Source organism: Dermochelys coriacea, chromosome 12, assembly GCF_009764565.3.
Source record: "Dermochelys coriacea isolate rDerCor1 chromosome 12, rDerCor1.pri.v4, whole genome shotgun sequence".
In the NCBI taxonomy this organism is placed as follows: domain Eukaryota; kingdom Metazoa; phylum Chordata; order Testudines; family Dermochelyidae; genus Dermochelys; species Dermochelys coriacea.
This window is the reverse complement of record NC_050079.1, coordinates 34,492,758-34,515,975: the sequence shown is the minus strand read 5'-3', so window position 1 is coordinate 34,515,975 and position 23,218 is coordinate 34,492,758. Positions and strand designations below refer to the sequence as shown.

The window sequence follows — 23,218 nt, the reverse complement described above, 5'->3', positions numbered from 1 at the left end:
CATAATGGGTATGAGAGAATAGACTGAGATCTTTCCATTCCAACTATTTTATCAATAATGATAATAAACAAAAAATAGAAAAGAAAATAAAGTATCTGTAGAGCTGGTTAATGTTTTTCAAATGATTTTAGTTTTGTCAATACATGGACTTCTCATGTAATTGAAAATTTTCATTTTTTTCAAAATATGGTTTTTAGATGAAAAATTATTTTTTGTTTATCATTTTTCCATCCCACCACTGATTTATCTTCCTCTTTTTATTTTTTCCTTATTTTGTGGAAAAACAGAGAAAAGAGAGTAAAATAGGAGACAAAATGAAAAAAACAAAATTTTAAAAACATCACTCGTTCTGAAACCAGCAAAACAATTTTTTAAATTTTGTTTTTTCATTTTTCAAAACAGCTATAAGTAGCAGAGTACTCTTCAAGAAAACCAACCCAAATCTATAAAACTAGTAGGAAAATATGTTTAAAGGAAAACTCTTCATAAGTGTAAACACTTGCAAATAAAAAAAACAGTAACCTATAATTCATTTCAATTATGTATATGTAAATCTAGTCACTCACATCTAAGCAAAAAAAAACAACTTTTTTTTCTATTTAGGTGTCAGCTAAGACTGGAATCAAGTTCTATATGGTACAGTATATTAACAGGTGTATCATGATACAAATATGGTGCATCCCAAAGACATTTGAATTACAGCTATGTAAAAATAATACACTAATTACAAACCTCAGAGGAAAGTTGTGATTTTTGCAGTGTTCATAACACAATATAAGTATATTCCTTTTTTTGTTCCCCATATTATAAGGAAAGGTAGAAATTTACAAGTGGGTGCTGTGTTGGTAGCAATCCAAATATACACTGTGGAAGACCTAGGCTTTGTAGGCAAAGACCAGAAAAATATCCACCTCTTTCTCTCTCTTTCATTATATATATCTTCAGATGGAAGAGCCCAATTTATGGTCAGTTTTTCAGTATTCCCCCAGATCTCATATTCATTCTCTATTTCAAAGTCCCTCAATCCCAGATGGACTTTTTTATGACAGCCTTCATGGTTAGCCATAAAGATGAGTTGAGTAGAACTTCTAACAGGCTCTGCTTATGTCTACAGTCTCCAAAACTTTATTTAACAAATATTTTGAAAATAATGCAAGCTATCTATGTTGAGAACTATCCTCTGGAAGCTGATATATGCAGTAAGTGAGCTGTCCAAGTTCTGGGAAAAGAATCAGAGTATTCTAGATTCCTAAATCTCTCTCAAACCATGATCCTTCACTTGGCAATGGCCACAAACTCTTCTGTGTATTTATATATGAGAGAAACCAGTACAAAAGATGTACTTATAGGATGAAATCAGTCACAGTGAAGTAAAAACTGCCATTGACTTTGATAGGGTCCCAAGATTTTGCCCATGCCATGGTACCTCACTTGACTTAATTAGTTCATATCTCCACCACAAGGAGCACTGGTGACAGCTGCAAGGATCTGTCCCACTCTTCTACATCTCCTTGGTTAGCCCAAAAGAAAACATATACTAGGCACAGTTCTTACAAAGAAAAATCCCCTTCTATGAGTCTAAGCACCAGGAACGCTATCCGCCGAAAATTCTAAGATAAACTCCCACCTCTTGATTGCTGAAAGTTTCTCATTAATGAGTTACTGGAAGAAAAGCAGTCTCACCAGACATAATTGCCTGGTTTTGAAGAGTGTGATTATGGTTTTGAAGAGCATGACTCTAATATAAAAGGGGGAAAAATCAATAATGGCCAAGATAAATCACAACAAACACCTTCAAATACAGCAAGGCTTCTGTCCTGGAAATATGAACAAAGTGACTCCACCAAAAGTATCTGTGGTACTATATGAGTTGTCTCTATACCAGGCTTTTTGCATATTTATAGCGGTAGCCACCCTGACACACTCTCTCTCTCTGATTTGTTCACATATTCTGAGAAAGAAAGAAAGAAAGGTTTTACAGTGGACAAGAATAATTCCTTTTCATAATTGTTTTCACTATGAAAGATTTGTGAAGTGAAAATGCAAAAAGTTCTCACAGCTCCCATTGCCACAGGTACTGTTGCCAACTCTTGCAATTTTACCATAAATTTCATATTACCTGTTTTTTCTTAAAACCCCAGCTACTGCAGTCCTGTAATATGTGAGAATCTCATTTGAAAAAGTAAGTTTCTAGCATAATAACTGAAGAGAAGAGACTGAAAATCCTAGAAGCTCAAAACTGAGAAGGCAAATTAAAAAAAAAATCTCAGACTTTTTGGGGGTGAGGGACTTACATGTTTTCAATAGTTGGGATGGCCAATGAGGCATAGACTCGAGCTACAATGCATGAATTCAATGTGACTGGGATGTCCTCCAAAGCAACTGGAGAGTGTAGTAACTATAAAGTGGTGACAATGCATCATGGATTTGATGCTGCTGAGAAGAGAGACATGATTTCTATTTAACTAGAGTAGAAAGACAGATTCAAGTGGAATTTAAAATATTTGGCCAAACAAGCATCACTCCTAAGTTAGGAAAAAACCTATTTGCATTTGCTGGGATTTAAAATGATCTTTTTAAAAATTAGAAATCAGGAAGTAGCAGATAAAAACAGGCAGCACATACAAATATATGTGCTACAGCCCATCCGAACAGGAGTGTAGACAGTGAGGATATTGTTGCGTTGCAGTTAGGGCAGACATTACAGGGGAAAGGAGAAGTCAGAAAGGACAGTAGCAGCAGCTGAGATACCCAGGGAGCTAAACACAGGAACTGCAGTTGTATTGTGAAAAGGGAATACGCGAACAGAGCACCTTCTTCCTCGATGTATCTCCCCTGTGTGTGTGTTCAGAGCCAGGTCTGTCACTTGTTTCACAAACATGTATTTGTTCCTACATTTAACTCCTGGTAGCACTGCAGAGCTCATACTGCTATGCAGAATAGAGATAGTTAACAAATCTGTTGATGACGCATGAGAATAAATAGAAATTATGCTCCGGTGACAGGGCTAAATTAAAAGTAAAAAATTAATTCAAATTTCAGGGTTTTTTCTAAAGGGCTGTAGGGGGAGATTGATATGCAAACAGGGCAATTCTTGGTTTAGATTCAGTAACACAGAATGTGATTGTTGCAAAGCTAGACAAAAGTATCTAACCATTCTACTTCAGTATTTACGTAGCACTAAAGTGATGCCAAGGAGGAGAATAATAAATACTTTGAATGTAAACAAACAATATTTGAAAGAGTATGGGAACTATAAGGTATGTTTATTTAAACAGAGTAAAACAATCCAGACAAAGGACGAAACAGTAGCTAAGGAAAGTGTTTAAGGACAAGTTTATGTTCACATAAGGGTGACGAATGCCTCCAGCAGTGCAGTTTATAAAAGGCATGAAACAAGATAGCATGGCTGAATAGGGAAACAGAGAGTGAGAGTAGGAAAAATATCTACAAATGACATAAAACACATCAAGGATGACCAGAGAAGTAGAAAAGATAGAAAATGAAGTTAAGAAAGTGCAAAAATAAGAAGAAGAAGAAGAAGAAGAAGAAGTGGAGAATGAAAGGAAGATCGCATAAGAGGATAAGACTGGTATTCTGAATTTCTTCAAGTACATAAGGAACTAGAGGTCAGTCAAGGAGACAGTAGGGCCCACAGGAGCTGAAAAAAGTAATTTATTGACCCAAAAATTTAATAAATTCATTGCCTCAGTTTAGGATAAGGGCCATGTATTTCACAGGGGAGGTTGAAGAAATATTAATGGAAATCAAGTCCCTGCAAAACAAGTGATTACAAAACTAGGTTGTCGGATGTTTGACCGGATGGAATTCTTTCCAGAATTTTGATAGGAACAACAGAAGAGATAAGGGAACCCTTAGCAGATATTCTTAAAATCTCTTCAGCTACACGGAGAGTTACTACAGAGCTGAAGATATGTTAATTTTAAAAGGTTAACACCAGATGTCTCAGACCTTGACTTGAGCAGTGGAGAAGGTACTGCAAGTAATAATCAAGGACAGCTTGAAAGATCTATTGCTTAATGAGGATCGTTCACATGGGTTTATAGCAATCAGATCATAGCTGTACATTTGATAGGATATTTTAGGATGTAATTAAAACAAGTGCTGACTTGGGGAATTTGGGGCTATCATTTCTGGATCTTTAGGAAAGCTTTTTTCTATAAATTAATACAGCAATCTACAAGGTCAGAAGTACAGCATGAAGGGAAACTGCTTTTACAAACTGAAGAACAACTAGCTAAAAGATTTTGGTGGGGTAGGGGAAAAGAGCAGAAAAAATTGATATTTTTCTTTTGAAATTTCATCCAAGCAAACAGAAATTATTATTCATGCATGTGTCAAGGTTCCTTCCCCACTCTGAACTCTAGGGTACAGATGTGGGGACCTGCATGAAAGACCCCCTAAACTTTATTCTTACCAGCTTAGGTTAAAAATTTCCCCAAGGTACAAACTTTGCCTTGTCCTTGAACCCTATGCTGCCACCACCAAGTGTGATAAACAAAGAACAGGGAAAGAGCCCACTTGGAGACGTCTTCCCCCAAAATATCTCCCCAAGCCCTAAACCCCCTTTCCTGGGGAAGGCTTGATAAAAATCCTCACCAATTTGTACAGGTGAACACAGACCCAAACCCTTGGATCTTAACAACAATGAAAAATCAATCAGGTTCTTAAAAGAAGAATTTTAATTAAAGAAAAGGTAAAAGAATCACCTCTGTAAAATCAGGATGGTAAATACCTTACAGGGTAATCAGATTCAAAACATAGAGAATCCCTCTAGGCAAAACCTTAAGTTACAAAAAAGACACAAAAACAGGAATATACATTCCATTCAGCACATCTTATTTTACCAGCCATTAAACAAAAGGAAATCTAATTCATTTCTAGCTAGATTACTTACTAAGAGTTGTAAGGCTGCATTCCTGATCTGTTCCCAGCAAAAGCATCACACAGACAGACAGACCCTTTGTTTTTTCCCCCTCCCTATTTGAAAGTATCGTCTCCTCATTGGTCATTTTGGTCAGGTGCCAGCGAGGTTATCTTAGCTTCTTAACCCTTAACAGGTGAAAGGGTTTTACCTCTGGCCAGGAGGGATTTTATAGCCCTAGTATACAGAAAGGTGGTTACCTTTCCCTTTATTTTTATTATGCATGTCAGAGAGGGGTTCAGAAGCTGGGTGTGGTATACTGATATCTTTCATTTGAGCACTGAGAGACAGGGTGGGTGAGGTAATATCTTTTATTGGATCAACTTCTGTTTGTGGGAGAGACAAATTTTCGAACATACACAGATGTATGGGAAATGTACGCAGAGTGTTTCCTAGAGCCTGAAGAATGACCCTCCCATTCATAGAGCTGGCTCCTTAGGAAGTAGGTTAAAATATAGTGACAAGACAGAGTGGAGAAGCTTGAATGTCTGATGCCTAAACCAAACCTGTTTGTGAGTAAACATAGGATTCTGGTCCTGAGAGCTGTCTGCATGCATCTTTCACCAGTTCAAGATTCACACACACAAAGGAAAGGTATAAGACACTGTGTCCCAGTGGGGGCCAGCTGTCGTCACTCAATTAGGGTGAACTGCAAAGAATGGGGCAGACAATTCCCCCAAAGCTGGTGGATATTCCAATACTTAGATTTACCAAGCCAGCATAAAACAGCTTCTTTATTACCTCACTAGTTACTCAGAAGTCCAAACAACATAGTTCCCTTAAAGTGACCCAGCCTCATGCCTCCATCCAGGTACCTAAGTCAAATATGATGATTTCTGAAAATTTTATTTCATCATATAAAAGAAAAGGTTCTACCAATCCCAAAGGATCGGACACATTACCTCCCAAATATATCTTATCCAAATACAAGCCAATTCTTATTAACTAAACTAAAGTGTATTAAAAAACAAAAGAGATAGCATAGTTAAGAGATACATACAGACATTAACTCAATTCAATGAGGTTCAAATTCATAGCAGAGATGGTGAGCTTTGTAGTTGCAAAGAGTTCTTTCAGAAATAGTTCATAGGTTATAGTCCAATGTCATTGCAGGGTGTTCCAGTTTAGGAGTGGGCTCTCAGTCCTTATGGCCTAAGCTTCCCCTGTATGCAGCCTTAAGCAGATGTGAGATGACGGAATCAGGGCCCAAGGATCATTTATACAATTTCATGTCCTCTTTGACAAGTTGGGAGTTCCTCCGAGAACAAAAGGTAATTAGGATGATTTTGAAGGAGGTTCATCATCGGTACTTAGGTATAGAATTAACATAAGGCAATTTGCTTGTTCCTCCACCATTCATAGTATATTTCAAAGAGAGATGAATACAGAGATATCCCATGTTTACAATTCATTTAAATACTAGGATGTTCTTTTGATTTCTGAATGATCTGCATAGAAAGGGAGAGTGGATTACATTGTCGACCCTACTCATACATATATAAATACAAAGAAACACAAACATTATCTCCCCACATGTCTTTTGAAGGTTATTTATTCTGCAGGATGTTTAACCCTCTCTGGCCATGCATCACAGACATTCTACCTCTTTTTTGGGGTTAGTAAAAGGATAGCTCAGAAATAAAGTGGAATCCTTATGTCAAGCATTTATTTATCACTACTTCAAACAGTGTATTAAATATTAAATCCAAATTCAATTAGCTGTGAACAATACATAACTGTTACAAGCAACTGACATATTCTGAGCCATAATTAGATTGCATGAACTAGTATAGTACATGCAACATGAAGATGATTTCAGGCTTTATGTCACACAAAGGGGAAAAAACTAGACTGTTTGAAATCCACGTTGTTCACACAAAAAGAAAAAAACAGAAAAAGAAAGACTCCAGAGGAAAAAAATGTTCCTTGCATAGTTGTTAGACATGATTATTAACATGTTAGAAGATAATATATTTAGGCAGCATATTTAGATAAACTGATTGAATAGCTGAAAATTCTGGTTCCAGAAAAGAGCTATATAACTTACAATAAAAATATATATTTGCAATAAATTATCCATATTTCAACATGCCAGGCAAATTCAAAGATAGCTTATTTGAATTACTTCCCCTTGAGAAAAAAGACATGAAATCTATCTTCTGTCAGTGAGATAGAACTGGGTATTGAATCAAAGAGCACTCTTAGGTTGCTATAGGGCAATATTACATGAAATTTAGCTAACTCTACTATATGGACTTTTCAGCATGGGGTTTGGTGATAATGTCTGTGGAAGATGAAAACTAATCACTGGAAGAGAAACACGAGTCATAAAATGCAGGATCAGGCAAGGAAGTGAGCACCTCTTACATAGTGCTGAGGTCCTTCATCTCCCAGGGCAGTCCATGGAAGAGGAGGGTGCTCCGAATCTTGGAGCAGGCATAATATTCTCAGAGAAGAAGAGAGTCTTAGTTTCAGTGAAATGCATTAATTTGACTATTACATATGCAATGGAATGGATAAAGCCTGGGTCTCACTCAGAAAGTCCCTAACATTGCATCCGATGAAGTGAGCTGTAGCTCACGAAAGCTTATGCTCAAATAAATTTGTTAGTCTCTAAGGTGCCACAAGTACTCCTTTTCTTTTTGTGAATACAGACTAACACGGCTGCTACTCTGATCCCTAACTTCTGTGGGTCAGATCCTGGTAAAAATCAGCTTAGCTTCAGACCTTGTCTACCCTACAAAGTTGTGTCACTTCAACTCCACCCATATATTTAAAGCGGAACAGCCTCCCTAGTGTGGACTCAATTATATTAATAGGAAGGTTTCAGAGTAGCAGCCATGTTAGTCTGTATTTGCAAAAAGAAAAGGAGTACTTGTGGCACCTTAGAGACTAACAAATGTATTTATCGAATGCATCCGATGAAGTGAGCTGTAGCTCACGAAAGCTTATGCTCAAATAAATTTGTTAGTCTCTAAGGTGCCACAAGTACTCCTTTTCTTTTTATTAATATAAAGGTGTGCTACTCCAATATAAATATTTCTATGCAGGAAGGAGAATAAGCTTTACTGGCATAAAATACTTTTATACCAGTAAAACTGTGTCCACACCCAGGCTTGAACTAGCATAAACTATAGAAGTTAAAATTCACACCCTAACCAAAATAGTTACAACAGTGCAGCTCTCAAATGTAGACCAGGAGGAACTGCCTTCAACAAGGCTGTGCAGACTGACATCAGAATCTAGCCCTTTACATCTCCAGATTTCTCTAACCAGCTTCCCGTTGCCTCTGCACTTCCTGATAAATACATATAGTGGCATTATGCTACAGTTGGCACCCGGAACCTTGCAGGATTGAATTCTGGGTTGTGATAGCATTAATTTTATATCAATACTGCTTCTAAGCTGATTACCAAGTACTTAATCTTGCTGCTACTTGCTCTCATCAATATGGGGCAGGGGAGAAATGAACAAGATGAATCTAAGGACACAGAAATTTATCCTTGTGGGGCTGTTTTGCTTGATTTTTGTTGTGTTTTGATCTACCATGAATCTTAGGATATGTCTACACTAGACCTGGAAGGTTAAGATTCCAGCTCAAGGACGCATACCCACACTAGCTCTGATCTAACAAGAGTGCTAAAACTAGAAGCATAACCACTACAAAGTGAGCAGATGGAGGGACAAGGTGCCAAAAGTGCAATACCCTAGCCACATGGTAGGGCAGCTAGCCTCTTCTGCTGCTCCCACCACTCACTGTGACATCTAACTGGTTAGAGCTAGCGCGGGTACATCTACCCATGCTGGGATTTCCTTCGAGCTTCAGTGTAGACATAACCTTCAGTCCAAAGTTTATCGGGAAGCAAGGGTTCTGTCCCACACAGAGCTCCCTTGCACAAAAGTCCCTTTACTTAGAGCTTTGCACAGAGGAGACGATTTGGGCCTAAGAAGATATGATTTCACAGTTCTAAATATCTGTCTGTATAGGATTCAAATATTAAGAGGCAATACCATGGAGTGAATAATTTATGGCAGGCTTGTTCCAGCAGACGTTTTCAAGGGTCAAAAGGTGCAGGTACCAACTACAATACTAGTTAAGAAATATAGCAAACTCCCCCAGCTGCTGCCGTGGTTGTCTATGTACATATGTCTGAAGACTGTAGATCACCAGAGCAATTCCTCATACCATACCGGATCCAATATTCTGAGTATGTAAAACTGTTCTGAACTGCACTGAACAGGTCTATACATAAAGGACAAGTTATTCCTCCTTTCATAATGACATAATTTACAGCTGGCACCTCAACAGCCTGCTGCTACATTAATACATTCAAGGGCATTTTTGACTAGTAGTTTTCAACTTGCAATTTTAGCAAAAATAAGTAAATAAATAAAAAAGACAGAAGGGGAACAACTATCAGGCCCTGGTAATATTATTTATTGTATTGTAGCAGCAGCCAAAGACTCCAATAAAGATGTGGACCAATTGTGGGAGGTGCTGTAAAAACATATACACCTGATTAAGAAGAAAAAACATACCCAGGGAATTAAATATTTACTCCAACCTATTGTTTGTTTCTGTATTTGCTTTAGAACAATGTGAAATAAAGACATTATGCAGTAGAGGGCACACTTCACAAACCTCTTATTCTTCCAATATTATTATCTCATACATCTGCACTTCTTTGTTCCAGACGGGACAAATGCTAGATATGCCTTACTATCATGAAAAAAGGCTGTTCTGTTTTACCTTAATAAGCAGCACAAAGTATGACTACCTAGTGAGAGAGATGTTTCCTGAGAATTATATTCCTCTTTTGCAGACTCAAGAACTCTGGAATTTTTGGATACTCAACCACATTTATGGATGCTTACCTGAAACGAAGGAGCTTCTGGGTTCGTCCCTCCGAAATCAAAAGATCTTTCTTCTTTTTTAAAGAGACTTAGTCTTAAACGTCATTGAAGCAAAACAGATATATCAAGGCTTGTCATGTTATAGAGGTGACCAAAACCAGACAGAGCCCCTTCAAATTTAGGAAGTGTGTGAATGCCCAGATCTGAATATGTCCCTGCTGTGTCAGCTGTGTGTTGGATCCAGTTTGGATGCCAAACTTGAGATACAAAAAAGCTTGTGAGATGAGAGACATCTCCGAGACATTAAATTCAAACCAAATTCCTAGCCACTATTCCACCTTGAAATCAAACTCTGACTGCAAACACTGTTGGGAAGAGCCCATGCCTTCATAAAGCGTTTGTATCTGGGATGCCAGGTCCTGGCTGGGATGTCTGGGAACTATTATTAAATACATAATAACTATCATAAAGTTAATGTGGATCTAGATTGGAACTCTACCTCCTTAGTCAATCTTTAGTTATAATTAATATTCTTCGAACTGTTACATTCATTACCGGATGCCAAGTGGTGCTCAGAACAGGTCTGGCAGTTTTTCCTGCCTTTCAAGCTATCAGAGAACACGAAGACACTATTTCTGAGCAGATTCTTACAACCAAATGCCTCCCAATCTTAGTAAGTTAGGGGCAAACATGTCAACAGCTGCTGGGAATTTCCTTTGGTAAGAAAGATTTCATCAGTATAGTCCAGTAGACGCTATAAACGGTGATTACTAAAAAAAAATTTCCACTGCATTGGCTTTTGAACTTTGTTGTCACTCCAAACTTTAACTGACATTTTCTCAAGAGAAGCCATGATATTTGCAAATGTATTAGTGACTAACAGAATTAAACATTACTGACACTAAAATTTTAGGTAGGATTTTACACACTTGGCCATCACTTATCTAATTCCAATAAACAGCTCACAAATCAATCAGATAAGCAGTAATAAAGGTTTATTGGACCGAGGTCATTAAGGCAGCAGCCTTTAAAAATACCATTAATCCTTTGCCTAAAACCAAATAAAAATGGGGTGGAAAAAAACCCGCTTAAGGCAGCAAGGGATTGTGACTGAAGTCAGACATTCAGCTCTTAGAGTAGATCCTAATTGTAAGGGTACAAAATATTGCAAATACCATGGATAAGTCAGATACAGCTGAGGCTTAAGTGGAGCATACAGTCTGTGAGCAGGGAGCAATTTCATGCTAAGTCAGCATTCTCCACAAGTATATTTTCAGGCAAGCAACTTGCACCAGCAAAATATTGACTTGAATTTTTGCACCTACACTTGGATTGCAGGTGCAAGTTTGGGTACCTGCACCTTCAACTAACTGATTGCAAGTGGAAACCAATTAGAAGGGAAGGTACCACAGATCTGCACCTGTAGAACATGAGATGTGACTCTGCCCTGATACATATATGCCCCCAGAAATATGCATCAAAACAGTGTCTGGCTTGCCCACAGTATTTACAGTATTTAAGAGTGAGAATTTCTAAAGTGCTCAGCATTAGTCTATCTCTGCTCCCATCCAAGTCAATGATTAAGGAGTGCTTTTTAAAATTCCACCCTTAACTATGAACACTGCAGCAAATTTAACTGCTACAGAAGGTAAATGCTGGTTTTCTGAATTGTTTGCAGTGTTGTTGATTAAGCCGTGCTGAGCTCTGGGTATAAGAGACACAAGGTGGGAGAAGTAATATTGTTTATTGGACCAACTTCTGCTGGTAAAAGAGACGAGATTTTGAGTATCACAAAGCAGAAGAAGAGCTCTGTGGAGCTTGGAAGTTTGTCTCTTTCACCAGCAGAAGTTGGTTCAGTATAAGATAATACCTCACCCACCTGGTCTCTTAATGACTCCCACTGTTGGAGATCTGACACTTTAAACGTCTTTAATAATACTGTGCCATCTCTCATTCCTGTTTTGGTTTTATTGTAGTTTATTTTTTCCATTGAATGGGTTATCAGGTAGAAACTTTTGAGTTTAGGTCTACAGCATGTTCATATTTGGATACTTTAACAGGAGTCAAAACAGAATACAAGTATTTGAAATATATACTTGAATAATTGCTGTGTACATTCCGTCCTGTTGATACCATTGTACGATTATGTTTGTAAATGAAAACCAATAAAAATAAGATGGAAAATAAAATACTGTACAGCTAGGACATCAGGGGTCACAGTATTAATTTCATTTTTTAAGGTTCTATTTTAGCAATTTTTCAGATTTGTGTGTGTGTGTGCAGCTTCGTGGCTTTCTTTGTACATACTGTAAAGCGTAATGTATTGCAGTAGTATATACTGTAATGAGTCATCTCATTGTAATGTTCCCTAGTGCGCTCTAAAATACAGCTGGATCAAACACACCAGCTGGGTCTACATAGACCAATTAATATGTAACACATTAGTACGCTTTAGAAATCACACCCATGTAGCCTGCATTACTGCTCTGTATAGACAAGCCCTTAGATCAGGGGCGGGCAAACTTTTTGGCCTGATGGCCCCATCGAGTTTCTAAAATTGCATGGAGGGCCAGTTAGGGGAGGCTGTGCCTCCCCAAACAGCCAGGCGTGGCCTGGCCCCCGCCTCCTATCCAACCCCTCCTGCTTCTTGTCCCCTGACGGCCCCCCCAGGACTCCTGCCCCATCCAACCGTCCCTGCCCGTTCCCTGTCCCCTGATGGCCCCCCGGGATCCCTGCCCCATCCACTCCTCCCTGTCCCCTGACTGCCTCTGGACCCCCCTGCCCTGATTGCCCCCCTCTGCCCCATCCAACCCCTCCTCTCATTCCTGATCGCCCCCCCCCCGGGACCCCTGCCCCATTCAACCCACCTGTTCCCCACCCTCTGACCACCCCAATCCCTATCCACACCCCTGCCCCCTGACCACCATCCCGAACTCTCCTGCCCTCTATCCAACCAACCCTGCTCCCTTCCCCCTTACTGCGCTGCCTGGAGCACCGGTGGCTGGCAGCGCTACAGCCGCGCCGCCCAGAACACCAGGACAGGCAGCCGTGCCACCTGGCTTGAGCCAGCCATGCCACCACGCAGCACAGAGCACCTATGCCTTAGATACAAGTAACCATTTCTGGTGTTTATTAGATAAACACCAATTTAATTTCTTTTGTACCAGGGGTATTTTATAGGGTGTTTATCAGTTAAAATAAAAAATCAGAAGCCCCATGTACATTATTTATCATTCCATTACATTAAAATCAGACTAGTATTTAAACTGATTTCTTAAAGATTGGTCCAGGTGGGGTTGTTCATTTTCCTTTTTATTTTTCAGGCTCTACGTTATTTTATCCTAAGATGTATTATTTTCCTGGTTTCTCAGCAGCAGTCTTTAGAATTCTGTATTCTCATTTCGCATTGGAGGAGACCTAGAAAAATCTTTCCTAGTGTATTTACATGTACATTTGTTGCCATTTTAGGTCCAGCTACATGCAACTTTTCTAAATATCTCTGGCCAAGCTAATTCTGAGTTGGCTGCTTCTCCCAGGCATTACTCCAACTGTCAAACATGCTAAAGAAGTTATTGTGAAGGATTTCAGTAAAAGCCACTCCAGTCAGCTAAGTGATCAAGTACACAATCAGATCCAACATCCACCTAGAGTTGATTTATCTGAGATTTTCCAGGTAAAGAGAACACCTCCCCCCATAGTCACCACACTTTAAGAGATTTGGCTTGACAAGGCCCCCTCCCAACGATTCTGGTTGGGATATAGCAGCAGTAGCTATTTGCTTGGTCCTCCTGTGTCTAATATGTATTTGAATACCACATGAAAATGTTAATGGGAACATGAAGATCGCATTGGTTAGCCATCCAAAAGTCACCAAATGCCGTATTTTAGGTTGCACATATAACAGAGGTAATCTAGGGGAAAAAAATGTCACTCAATTTTTCAAAAGTGGCTAGTGATTTTTGGCTGCCCAATTTAAGATGCCTTTAAAAGGGCCAGATTTTTAGAAACTGCTTAACACATACCTCTGAACAGCAGGACTCTCTAGCTGAACACCAAAAGAATGAGGCCTCCAAAAATTCCTAGTCACTTTTGAAAGTCTTGGCTACTCTGGCTTCCTTTCTTCTTTACAATGCACAAAGAAGGGTGAAAAACATACTGATGGTTACAAATATTAGGAGCAGCAATTCCTAACCTCTCCTCATCTTTGCCAGAGGACTCAGTGGACGTCTCAGATACAAGAACAGTGCAAGGTTTCAGAGTAGCAGCCGTGTTAGTCTGTATTCGCAAAAAGAAAAGGAGTACTTGTGGCACCTTAGAGACTAACAAATTTATTTGAGCATAAGCTTTCGTGATTCCATTTCAGTTAAATAGGGGTTAACAAAAACAAAACGAAGAACAAAGTGTTTAAAACGGTCTGAGTAGAATTCATCACCCTTTTTTGTTAATCAGATTTCTCTTGCATGAATATCATACAGCTTTTTCAGTAGTCCTTAGAATCTTCTAGAAACCACAAAGTAAGGAAAACCTGAATTTCAAGTGTTAAAAAAGAAGCAAAGAAAAAACCTTCTTTATACATCATAAAGAAGGGAAAAGGACATGATCCTTTAAGGCCTATGAATGTCCTCTTTAATTCTCCTCCCTTATATATGTATGACACACACTGATGCACTCCTCATGCACAGCTTTACCTTTGCTGCACCATTTTTATCTGCTATACTGTATGATGACCTGAAAAATATTCATACTTTTTTCATGGAAATTTCTTCTTTTCTTATTTTCCATGTGCACTGTACTTTTTGAAATAATACAGGGGGGGAAAAAGCCACAAACTTAAGAAGCTTCCAAGCCATTCATCTTTTAGTGTATCAAAAAAGCCACAGAAGAAAAAAAACCCAACCGCCTTCCTGACATAGTGATTCATCTACATTGAAACTAACTCATTGTTTTTTCAAACTGACTAATCAAATTAAGAGCTCGCCTAGGGAACTTTTCACCTACAGTTTGCACAACAAGATTTCAGTGACCATGCTGAGCAGAAGAGTTTTAGAACAGGTCAGATAGAAAGAGCTACAGTCCATTAAAATAAACATTTGCATTGCTCTGGATAATCTACTGCACTGCATTATTTTTATGCGATTTGCATTGCTCTTCTAGGGAAATAAAGTTTGTCCATAATTTAACATATGCCCCACCAGATCAGAAAGGGACAACATCTGAGGCTTGAGATTTAAATGCATTAGGCTGGAAAGATTGCTATGACTTTCCAGGGGAAAATACTCAGGGTTTATTTTGAATGAATTGAGGGAAAAAGAGGGGGCCATTTAGGGATCTGGGGCAAAAATTGGGGATTGGTCCTGCTTTGAGCAGGGGGTTGGATTGAATGACCTCCTGAGGTCCCTTCCAACCCTGATATTCTGAGATTCTGTGAAAGGAAGAAACAGCTGCAAAAAAGAAGATGAGAAACAGTACAAGGTGAAACAGAAGGGTCTTGTTGTTGTTTTTAAAGAAAAAAGGTTTACCATAAATTCTCTATGACTTGGTAACATAAATCAGAATAGTAACCCCACCTGTGAACCAGGAATCCACAGTGTGGCATTTACCGGGCAGAAACTGCAACCTGGTGAGTTTGATGCAGCGCTATTTAGCAAATATGGATATTCATATGACTGGGAAACCCCTTCCAAATGACAAGAGACAGAGAAAGCTTCTAAACAACAGATATTGATCAGCACACGCTGGGAAACATAGTGGAACAGCTTGATGGTAATGAGCAGAACTGTCAGCACAGAATGGGTACATCATGCTTTTGGAACAATGAGATTTTCACTCTGGATGAGGCCACAGAAGGCAATTGCTCAGGCCTGCAACAAGAAGTGGCAAGGTGCAAATTTGGTTGCCTCTTTGGGTTTTGATTGCAACTGTTAATCTATATCAAAGTAACCAAATACTGGTTATAGTATTATATTAAAGCAGTGGTTCTTAACCTGGGATACACACACCCCCTGGAGGTGAGAGATGCCCTTTTTGGGGGTGCGAGACATGCCAGATATTTTTAGAAGATAAATCATCAAAAACACAAATTAAGCACAGGCACGTAAGTACAACTACTTCGTTTAATCAAACCTATGTATTTATTAACATTATACATTTAACAATTACTGTAATATACAAACAAAAAATATATCTAGGTTTAAAGAACTAACCTACTTCAACGATTTTTTATAAGGGGTGCGAGAACATATTTTGATTTTTGATCAGGGGTGCAAGAACATATTTTGAGAACCAAAGGGGTGCAGGCTGCAGTAAAGGTTAAGAACCACTGTATTAAAGTAACCAAATACAACCAAGTTCACAGTCAAAGTGGTAGAAACAGCATGTGAAATAACAGATCCCATGTGGCCGAACCACATATGACAAAGAATTGCTAAAATAAAATTGATAAAGTTGTTATACAGATTTTTTTTAAAAGTCATTTGTTTGAATTTCCATAGGGAAATTATGGACCAGGTGGTGATTCTGAATTCCTTCCGAGACTTTTCTGTCAAAATGATTACTTACATCTTCTTGTAACTGTTGTTCTTCAAGATGTGAAGAGGAGGCCAGGCATGTGCCCTGGCTTCCCTCATGCTCTGAGCAGAGGATATAAAGGGAGGAGCCTGGCTGCTCACCCTTCAGTCCTTCATAGAATAATAGAATATTAGGGTTGGAAGAGACCTCAGGAGGTCATCTAATCCAAGCCCCTGCTCAAAGCAGGACCAACCCCAACATTCATACCGGAATGTACTTGGGGATGGTGAACATATGCAACAGATCTCAAGGAACAATAGTTACCAGAAGGTGAGTAACTGTTTTTTCTTCTTCAAGTGATTGCATCTGTCCATTATACTGTAAGTGACTCCCAAGCTGCTATCAGCGGAGGTGAGGCTACGAATCTCATCAGAAGAGGGGACCGCTTTTCACACATTCACACCTTCCCTTGGTGCTGCAGGAATTGCATAGTACCTAGCATACCAGTATCAACAATAGGGATGTTTCCTACAAAAGCAGTGGAGGTCGAACGCACCCGAGCTGAGTGAGCTGCCAATTGTCCAGGTGGTGTGATACCATTAGCAGTACAGCACAGAACAATGTAGATGGCAATCCACTGAGAGAGCAGTTGTGCAGTAACTGGATGACGTTTCCTTCTTTCTGCATAGGACACAAAGAGCTGTCAAGAAAACTAAGAAGGTTTTGTTCTATCCAGGTAACAGGCTAGAGCTTGGTGTACATCTCAACTATGGAGCGTGTTGATTTTGCAGGGTGGGAAAAAGGACCAGTCAGAATATTGCCTGATTGAGGTGAAAATCAGATACTACTCTGGAAAGAAAAATAGGGTGTGGGCTAAACTGCACCTTGTCCTTGTAGGATATTGTATTTGGAAGATCAGTTACTAGGGCCATGCAAGCCCCCCACTCTCTTCACAGAAGTGATGGCTACTAAAAAGGTTACATACAGCAAGAGGCTAAGGACTTGAATGGAAGTCCCATAAGAACTGACAGAACTAAATTCAGGTCCCAAAGAGGAGCTGGATTCCTGATAGGTGGGAATAGACTACCTAAGACCTTTCAGGAACATGTTTGTCAAAGGACTAGAGAAAACAGTTCTTTCACTAACCAGGGATATTTCCTGTTCTATTGAATTGTGAACAAATTCCCCCTACTCAAAGCTATGATCTTAGAACAGCCATACTGAGAGACGTTCATGATCCACATTGAATTATCTGCTCCAGCAGTCTGCCAGGTCATTCTGAGCTCCTGGCAGGTATGATGCTTTGAGAGTTTACTCATTCAATATGCGGAAATTCCACCGCCTGGCTGCCTTGGGACACAGACCATCTGAGCAGGCTTCCCCACTGCTTGTTCACATAAAACACTGCTGTGGTGTTGTTAGTGAGCACTTTCATGCTCCTGCTCTGGATGCATGGCGGGAACTGCTGACATACTCTGGTGTGCACACCACTCAAGAACAGTTATGTGTAGTTTGCACTCATGAGTAGACCACAGGCCCTGAGCTTGCAGATGGCCCAAACAACATGCCCATTCCATAGCAGAAGCAGCTGTCCCCAAGATCATAGAAGGGAGAGTCAGTGACCCTGCAGGCATTGTCTTGGTTCATCCACCAATCCATGCACAACAAGACCTTGGCTGGGATGCACACTAACTTGTCCAGATGGGGTGGGAGAGGTAGGTCACATAAGTACATGCCACCATGTGCCCCCAGAAACTGAGACAATTCCTTGCTGAGGTCTGGGGATAGATTTTGAATGATGCACAAAAGTCTCATAGGAAACCATAAGAACTTTAATCTTTTGATGATGTTCACATTCAGAAGTCTAGAAAGGGCCCAAGACCCCCTCTGGCTTTGGGTATTAGGAAGTAACAGGAGAAGAACCTCCTGCTCCAGCACTAAGGAGACACTTCCTCTATAGCTCCCAAAGTACATAGAGACTGCACTGCTTATCATAGTACAGACTTGTGAGATGGGTCCCTGAAAAGGGATTAGTAGAGTGGAGTGGGAAGGGGAGAGAGAAAGAAACCTAGGGTAAATCTCCACTCCGCCATGCTTAAGACCCACTTGTCTGTGATGATGGTTTCCCATGCACTTAGGAAATGAGATAGCCAGTTCCCAAAGGCAGGGAAAGGGCCAGAAAGATTTGACCTGGTAATATGCCATCCTCGATGGAGGAGTCAAATAAGGTGCTTTGAGGCCTGTGATTGCCCAGATGAAATGATGGAGGAGGCAGATAGTGAAGGCCTCCTCCTTTGTTGTCTGTGTGTGCCTGAACTGTTCCAGCTCTCTGGAGAGGTAGTGCAGCTTGGCTGGAAGTGAGGATGAGAACTTGACCTTTTAGGGGCTGGTGTATAATGACAACTTTTTCACTACCCTGGAGTCTTTCAGTGTATGTAGTGCCTTATCAGTCTTGGAGGAGAACACCACATAGCCCTCAAAAGGGAGATCTTCAGTCGTCTGCTGTATCTCTAAAGGAATCCCCAATGAATGCGGCTATGGCGATGTCACATGGTCATGCCATCACCATGAAACTTGTAGCTGAGTGTGCAGCATCCAGGAAAGCCTGCAAAGCTGACTAAGAGACCAGATGATCCTCCATCAATAGAGACTGACACTCGCCCTGGAGTCATCAGGCAACTTGTTAAGAAATTTGATACTGCATCCCTATGCCAAGAGAGCCTGGCAGTTGGCTATGCAAAGTTGCAATCTCATAGTTGAATAAATCTTTCTGCCAAACAGGTCTGGTTTGTTTACATCCCGGCAAAAAAGTGTGGAGTGCTGATAGAACTGTTCAAAACTGTGTTATTTATGCTCTACGTGCTTTGCCATAGGTGTAAAAGAGGATGGGTTTTGCCAGAACAACTTGATGGGCTGCATTATCACCTCATTTATGAGAAGGGCTACTTTTCCAGCAGTTGGCGGGTGCAAAATGTCTATAAGTATATGAAGATTCTCCTTCACCAACTCCATCTGAATATCAAGAGATGTAGCCATTTTTTCAGAGCTCTCGGTAAACCTTAAACTCATCCAGTACCAGAGCCTCATCCAGTGTTAAGAATGTGTTATGAGACAAAGCATGACCATCATGAGGCCGGTCTTGTACCACTGAGGTAGACATTTGCTCCGAGCCAGGTTGAGGACTGTCCCGCAATTCAGTACTGGTGGCTGTCCAGTACTGACTCTGAGCGTCCTGGATGGGGAAGCCTCCCTTCTTGGTGCCCCGCTTCTATGAGAAGGTGAGGATGTAGTTCTGAACAGTGGAGGTACCCTCTTCAAGGCACCCAGTATAACCAGTGATTGGGTTGATACGGTACCAGAGGTCAGTCATACCTAGCCCAGGCCCCCCTAATTGTACTACCTGCTCTTGTCAAAATAGTGGAAAGCACCCTGGATTCTCTGAGGTGGGAGAGACAAGAACTCATCTCACACTCTGACAAGGAGAAACAGTTCTTTGAAGGCCATATTGGTGCAGTACCTGAAATGTCACTGGAGAGCAGGATCTACACCGAGACTGCAGTATCAGCAGAAGCATCGGAGGCTTCCTGGCTATTGGTTTTAGGTGTTGAAGTGGAGCAGGCACTGGTGATCTAGGTGATGTAATCAAAGAGTGAGGAAGACAGTACTTGATCTGACATGGGCACTGTAAGAGACACCAACATTGGCGCTATAGCGGAACAGGGAGCCTTCACCTTGAATTAGTGGTGAAGGCAGTACTGAGAGAGAGAGAGAGGCCTCTGATTTTGTTGGTACTGATGCAGCATGCTTTCCCATCATAAGCAGGGGTGACCGATTCACTGTTGTCATTGATAAAGTAACTGGTCTTGATGTTTCCAGGGAAGGCACCAAAGTCAATGGCTTAGTCCTAAGAGAGCTGCTCTGGAATGGTACCAGGGAGCAGCACATTGAAGGGCGCTCTCTACCTTCAGTACTGGAGTGGCTTACCTTTGCCAGAGAAGAGTCCCGCACTCTGGATTCGAGGACTCCAAACCACCCTCTTTTCAAGTTTCAGAGGCCGAGAATGCTCCAAGCAGTTATACTTTTTGGAGGACTGCTCTGGTGGAGGAGATCTCTGTGAGCAGGCAATGCTGGGAGATCATTCCTGGGAGGAGTGGTCAAGGAGCTCCCTTGCACTAACTGAGCAAGCTCCAATGCTGGGCAAAAAACAACTTCGCAGGGGCGCAGGAATGGGAGGGCAAGGGGGCCTCCCACTTTTTACCAGCCATAAGGGTGAGAAACGGAAGGGAGGGGGTGGAGAGAAGTGAGCAGGAGGCGGAGCCTTGGGGAGAAGGGGTGGAGAGGAGTGAGGCAGAACTCCCACCACTCCTTCTTCCTCATTCTTGTTCTGAAGGCACAGCTGATGAGACACCTATCTCTGACGTGACCCTCAAACAGAGAGAGTGAGGCATACTAATCGGCTTTGGTTTGCAACACCCCAAGCACAGCTTGAAGCCAGGGGACCTTGCTCTAGGCTCCTAGGGTACCAGGTAACACTCAGACATGCCGCCTATCCGAACAATAATAAAATACAATTACAACAAAGAAAATCTGGCCAAAGGGACCAAAACAAGTACCGCTAGCTAGACAACTAATTAACTGTATATGAGTTAGACGTTCACAGAGACATGAGGACAGTAAAGCACAGTGCAGTCTCTGACCTCTGGCGGTAAGAAGGAAATGTAGAATGGGCAGGATGGCTCCACCAGTTATGGTATCAGCTCAGAGTGTGAGGGAAGCCAGAATGTATGTGTGACTGTCCCTATGCGTTCAGCTAGGGGAAACGCTCTGGCAGTGGTGCACAAGATGGGCACAGACCAGCTCAACTACTTGAACAAGAAAATTGTTATAATATATATAAAATATTCTGAAGAATTCTACCTGCCAAACACATGGATATATGCTCCCATTAACAACATTTTTGATAGCCCATTGGACAGAGCTCCATGATTAGAAAGTAGAACTGGATAATATATTGTTCCATGGACAGCTTGAGGAAATAAGAAGAGAAGCATAGAACTGGAATTAATCTATGTGGTGTGAAGAAAGTTTAATGGGACAGAAGGTTGCAAAACAAAGGAGGATTTGATAATACCTCCACAGCAATGTTCTCAAAGGAGACCTCTTTTTGTCCAAGCAGAACTTTGCGTTCATAAATCAACTTCATGCACAGTTTTCACAAACTGTCTCTAGGAGACACAAATGATAGACTTTACATAAACAAAACACAAATATTTATGTGCTGGTCTGACTCACAGCTCAGAAACAGTAAAGAAAAAGCAAGCGTTAGGGATTTGGATCTCCTCTCATATGGAGATAATAAATATGGCTGGTTTGCGTGCATGTGGGTGGGTATGAGAGTGTGTCCAGAAATTGCATGTGCAAGTGTTCATGTTCTGAAATTTTTTATAGAAATAGTAGCATGCAATATTAATCAAAACATTGAACCTGTTGTACTCTCAAAAAGCAAACCTGAGCCACAGAAAAAAAGATACTTTGTGAAGACAGGGTTACAGGCCATAATGCTAAGACTACTCACTTGATAAGTGGGAATGGCTTCTCTATCAAGGGACCGTGTCACTGAGATTTCCCCAGTGTTCTCATTGATTTTGAATACTCCTTTTGGCTCCTGATCCACTCCCTTTCCAGAAAGTCGAAACTTTGATCCCTCTGTTCCATCACTGTCGATAACCTGTTAGGTGAAAGTAACAAGTTAGGACCCAGCTCGACTGAACTGATGAAAACTCTTATAAATGTAGTAATTCAACAGAAATAATTGTAAGCCTTACCCTAATGTGAAACTATATAATGAATTTCTTGACATTAAAAATGAAGCCATAAAAAAGCAACTCTGTAAAACATCTAGAAAACAGAGTGAAATTTTAGTATCTAATCCTGAAAAAACTTGATGTCAATAGGATTAGGTTAACAGTCAGTTAGTTACTGGCCTATCCCTCCTGCCCCCTGCAAGAGGAACTCCAGTTATCCAAGCTACTGTTATCTTGCCTATCCTATCTACTACAGCACTTGCCCACCAGCTAGGGGTGGCTGTGATTTGATTTTTCATTTAAACTGAAAAAAATCAGAGACATATTCCATTTAAGTGGGACAAAATTTGGAGACTTGATTCCACTCTAAATAGTTAAAAAAAAATCTCAGTAGAAACCGCCTACCACACAATGATTCCTAATTCATTTCAAAACAATCTAAAGTGAGACTGACATTGTTTCAGGCACACCCACCCCCAGTTTTAAAGCCAGGAAAATACTCCTAATTAAATATTTTGGTGCCCTGACATACATAGCTTAGCCATACAGATGGAATTCCTATTCCTTTCATGTGTCTATTCGTGGATAACACTCCTTTTTTTCTCCATTTGAGAGAATGCCTAAAAATCCTTTTTCAGGTGTGTTCCACATGAGTGGTAGCAGCATGTGTAAACTTCTAGAGCTATGTGAAGTTTCTTACAAGCTAGAGGCTTTGCAAACTTGTATTTACATACAAGAACCTAAAAGGATTATAAACTAATCTTGCCCTATTATGCTGACAATCTTGCCAAATCATTCTTTCCTATTGCTGTGTTCATGTTATTTTTGTTTCTACCATTTCGTTAACGTTTCCACAGAAACATTAAGTCAAATATTTATGTGCTGGTCTGAATCACAGCTCAGGAAAAAGCAAAGGAAAAGTATTAGGAATTCTGGATCCACTCCCACTTAGAGTTAATAAATGCACAGATTGTTAATAATGTCCCTGAGGAAATTCATGTTTGTTGCCCTGTTACTGTGGGTTTCAGCAATGCCTGTTTGCAGGTTATTGGGCAATTTGATTTTTGGTTAACCCATACAATCATTATTCCATTTTTTAAATGTTAAT

General features: G+C 40.3%; 1 protein-coding gene across 3 annotated transcripts in view; it reads right to left on the bottom strand.

Annotated features, from left to right (window-relative positions):
• Positions 1–23,218, bottom strand: part of CDH13 (cadherin 13) — a 781,695-nt gene that overhangs the window by 397,146 nt on the left and 361,331 nt on the right. For 2 of the 3 annotated variants that reach the window (XM_038368674.2, XM_038368677.2), the window contains exon 5: positions 21,882–22,034. In XM_038368674.2, the coding sequence (XP_038224602.1) occupies positions 21,882–22,034 (153 nt within the window). Of the gene's footprint in view, positions 1–6,168; positions 6,394–21,881; positions 22,035–23,218 lie in introns of those variants that run through there. The other variant, XM_038368678.2, reaches the window with a different exon arrangement.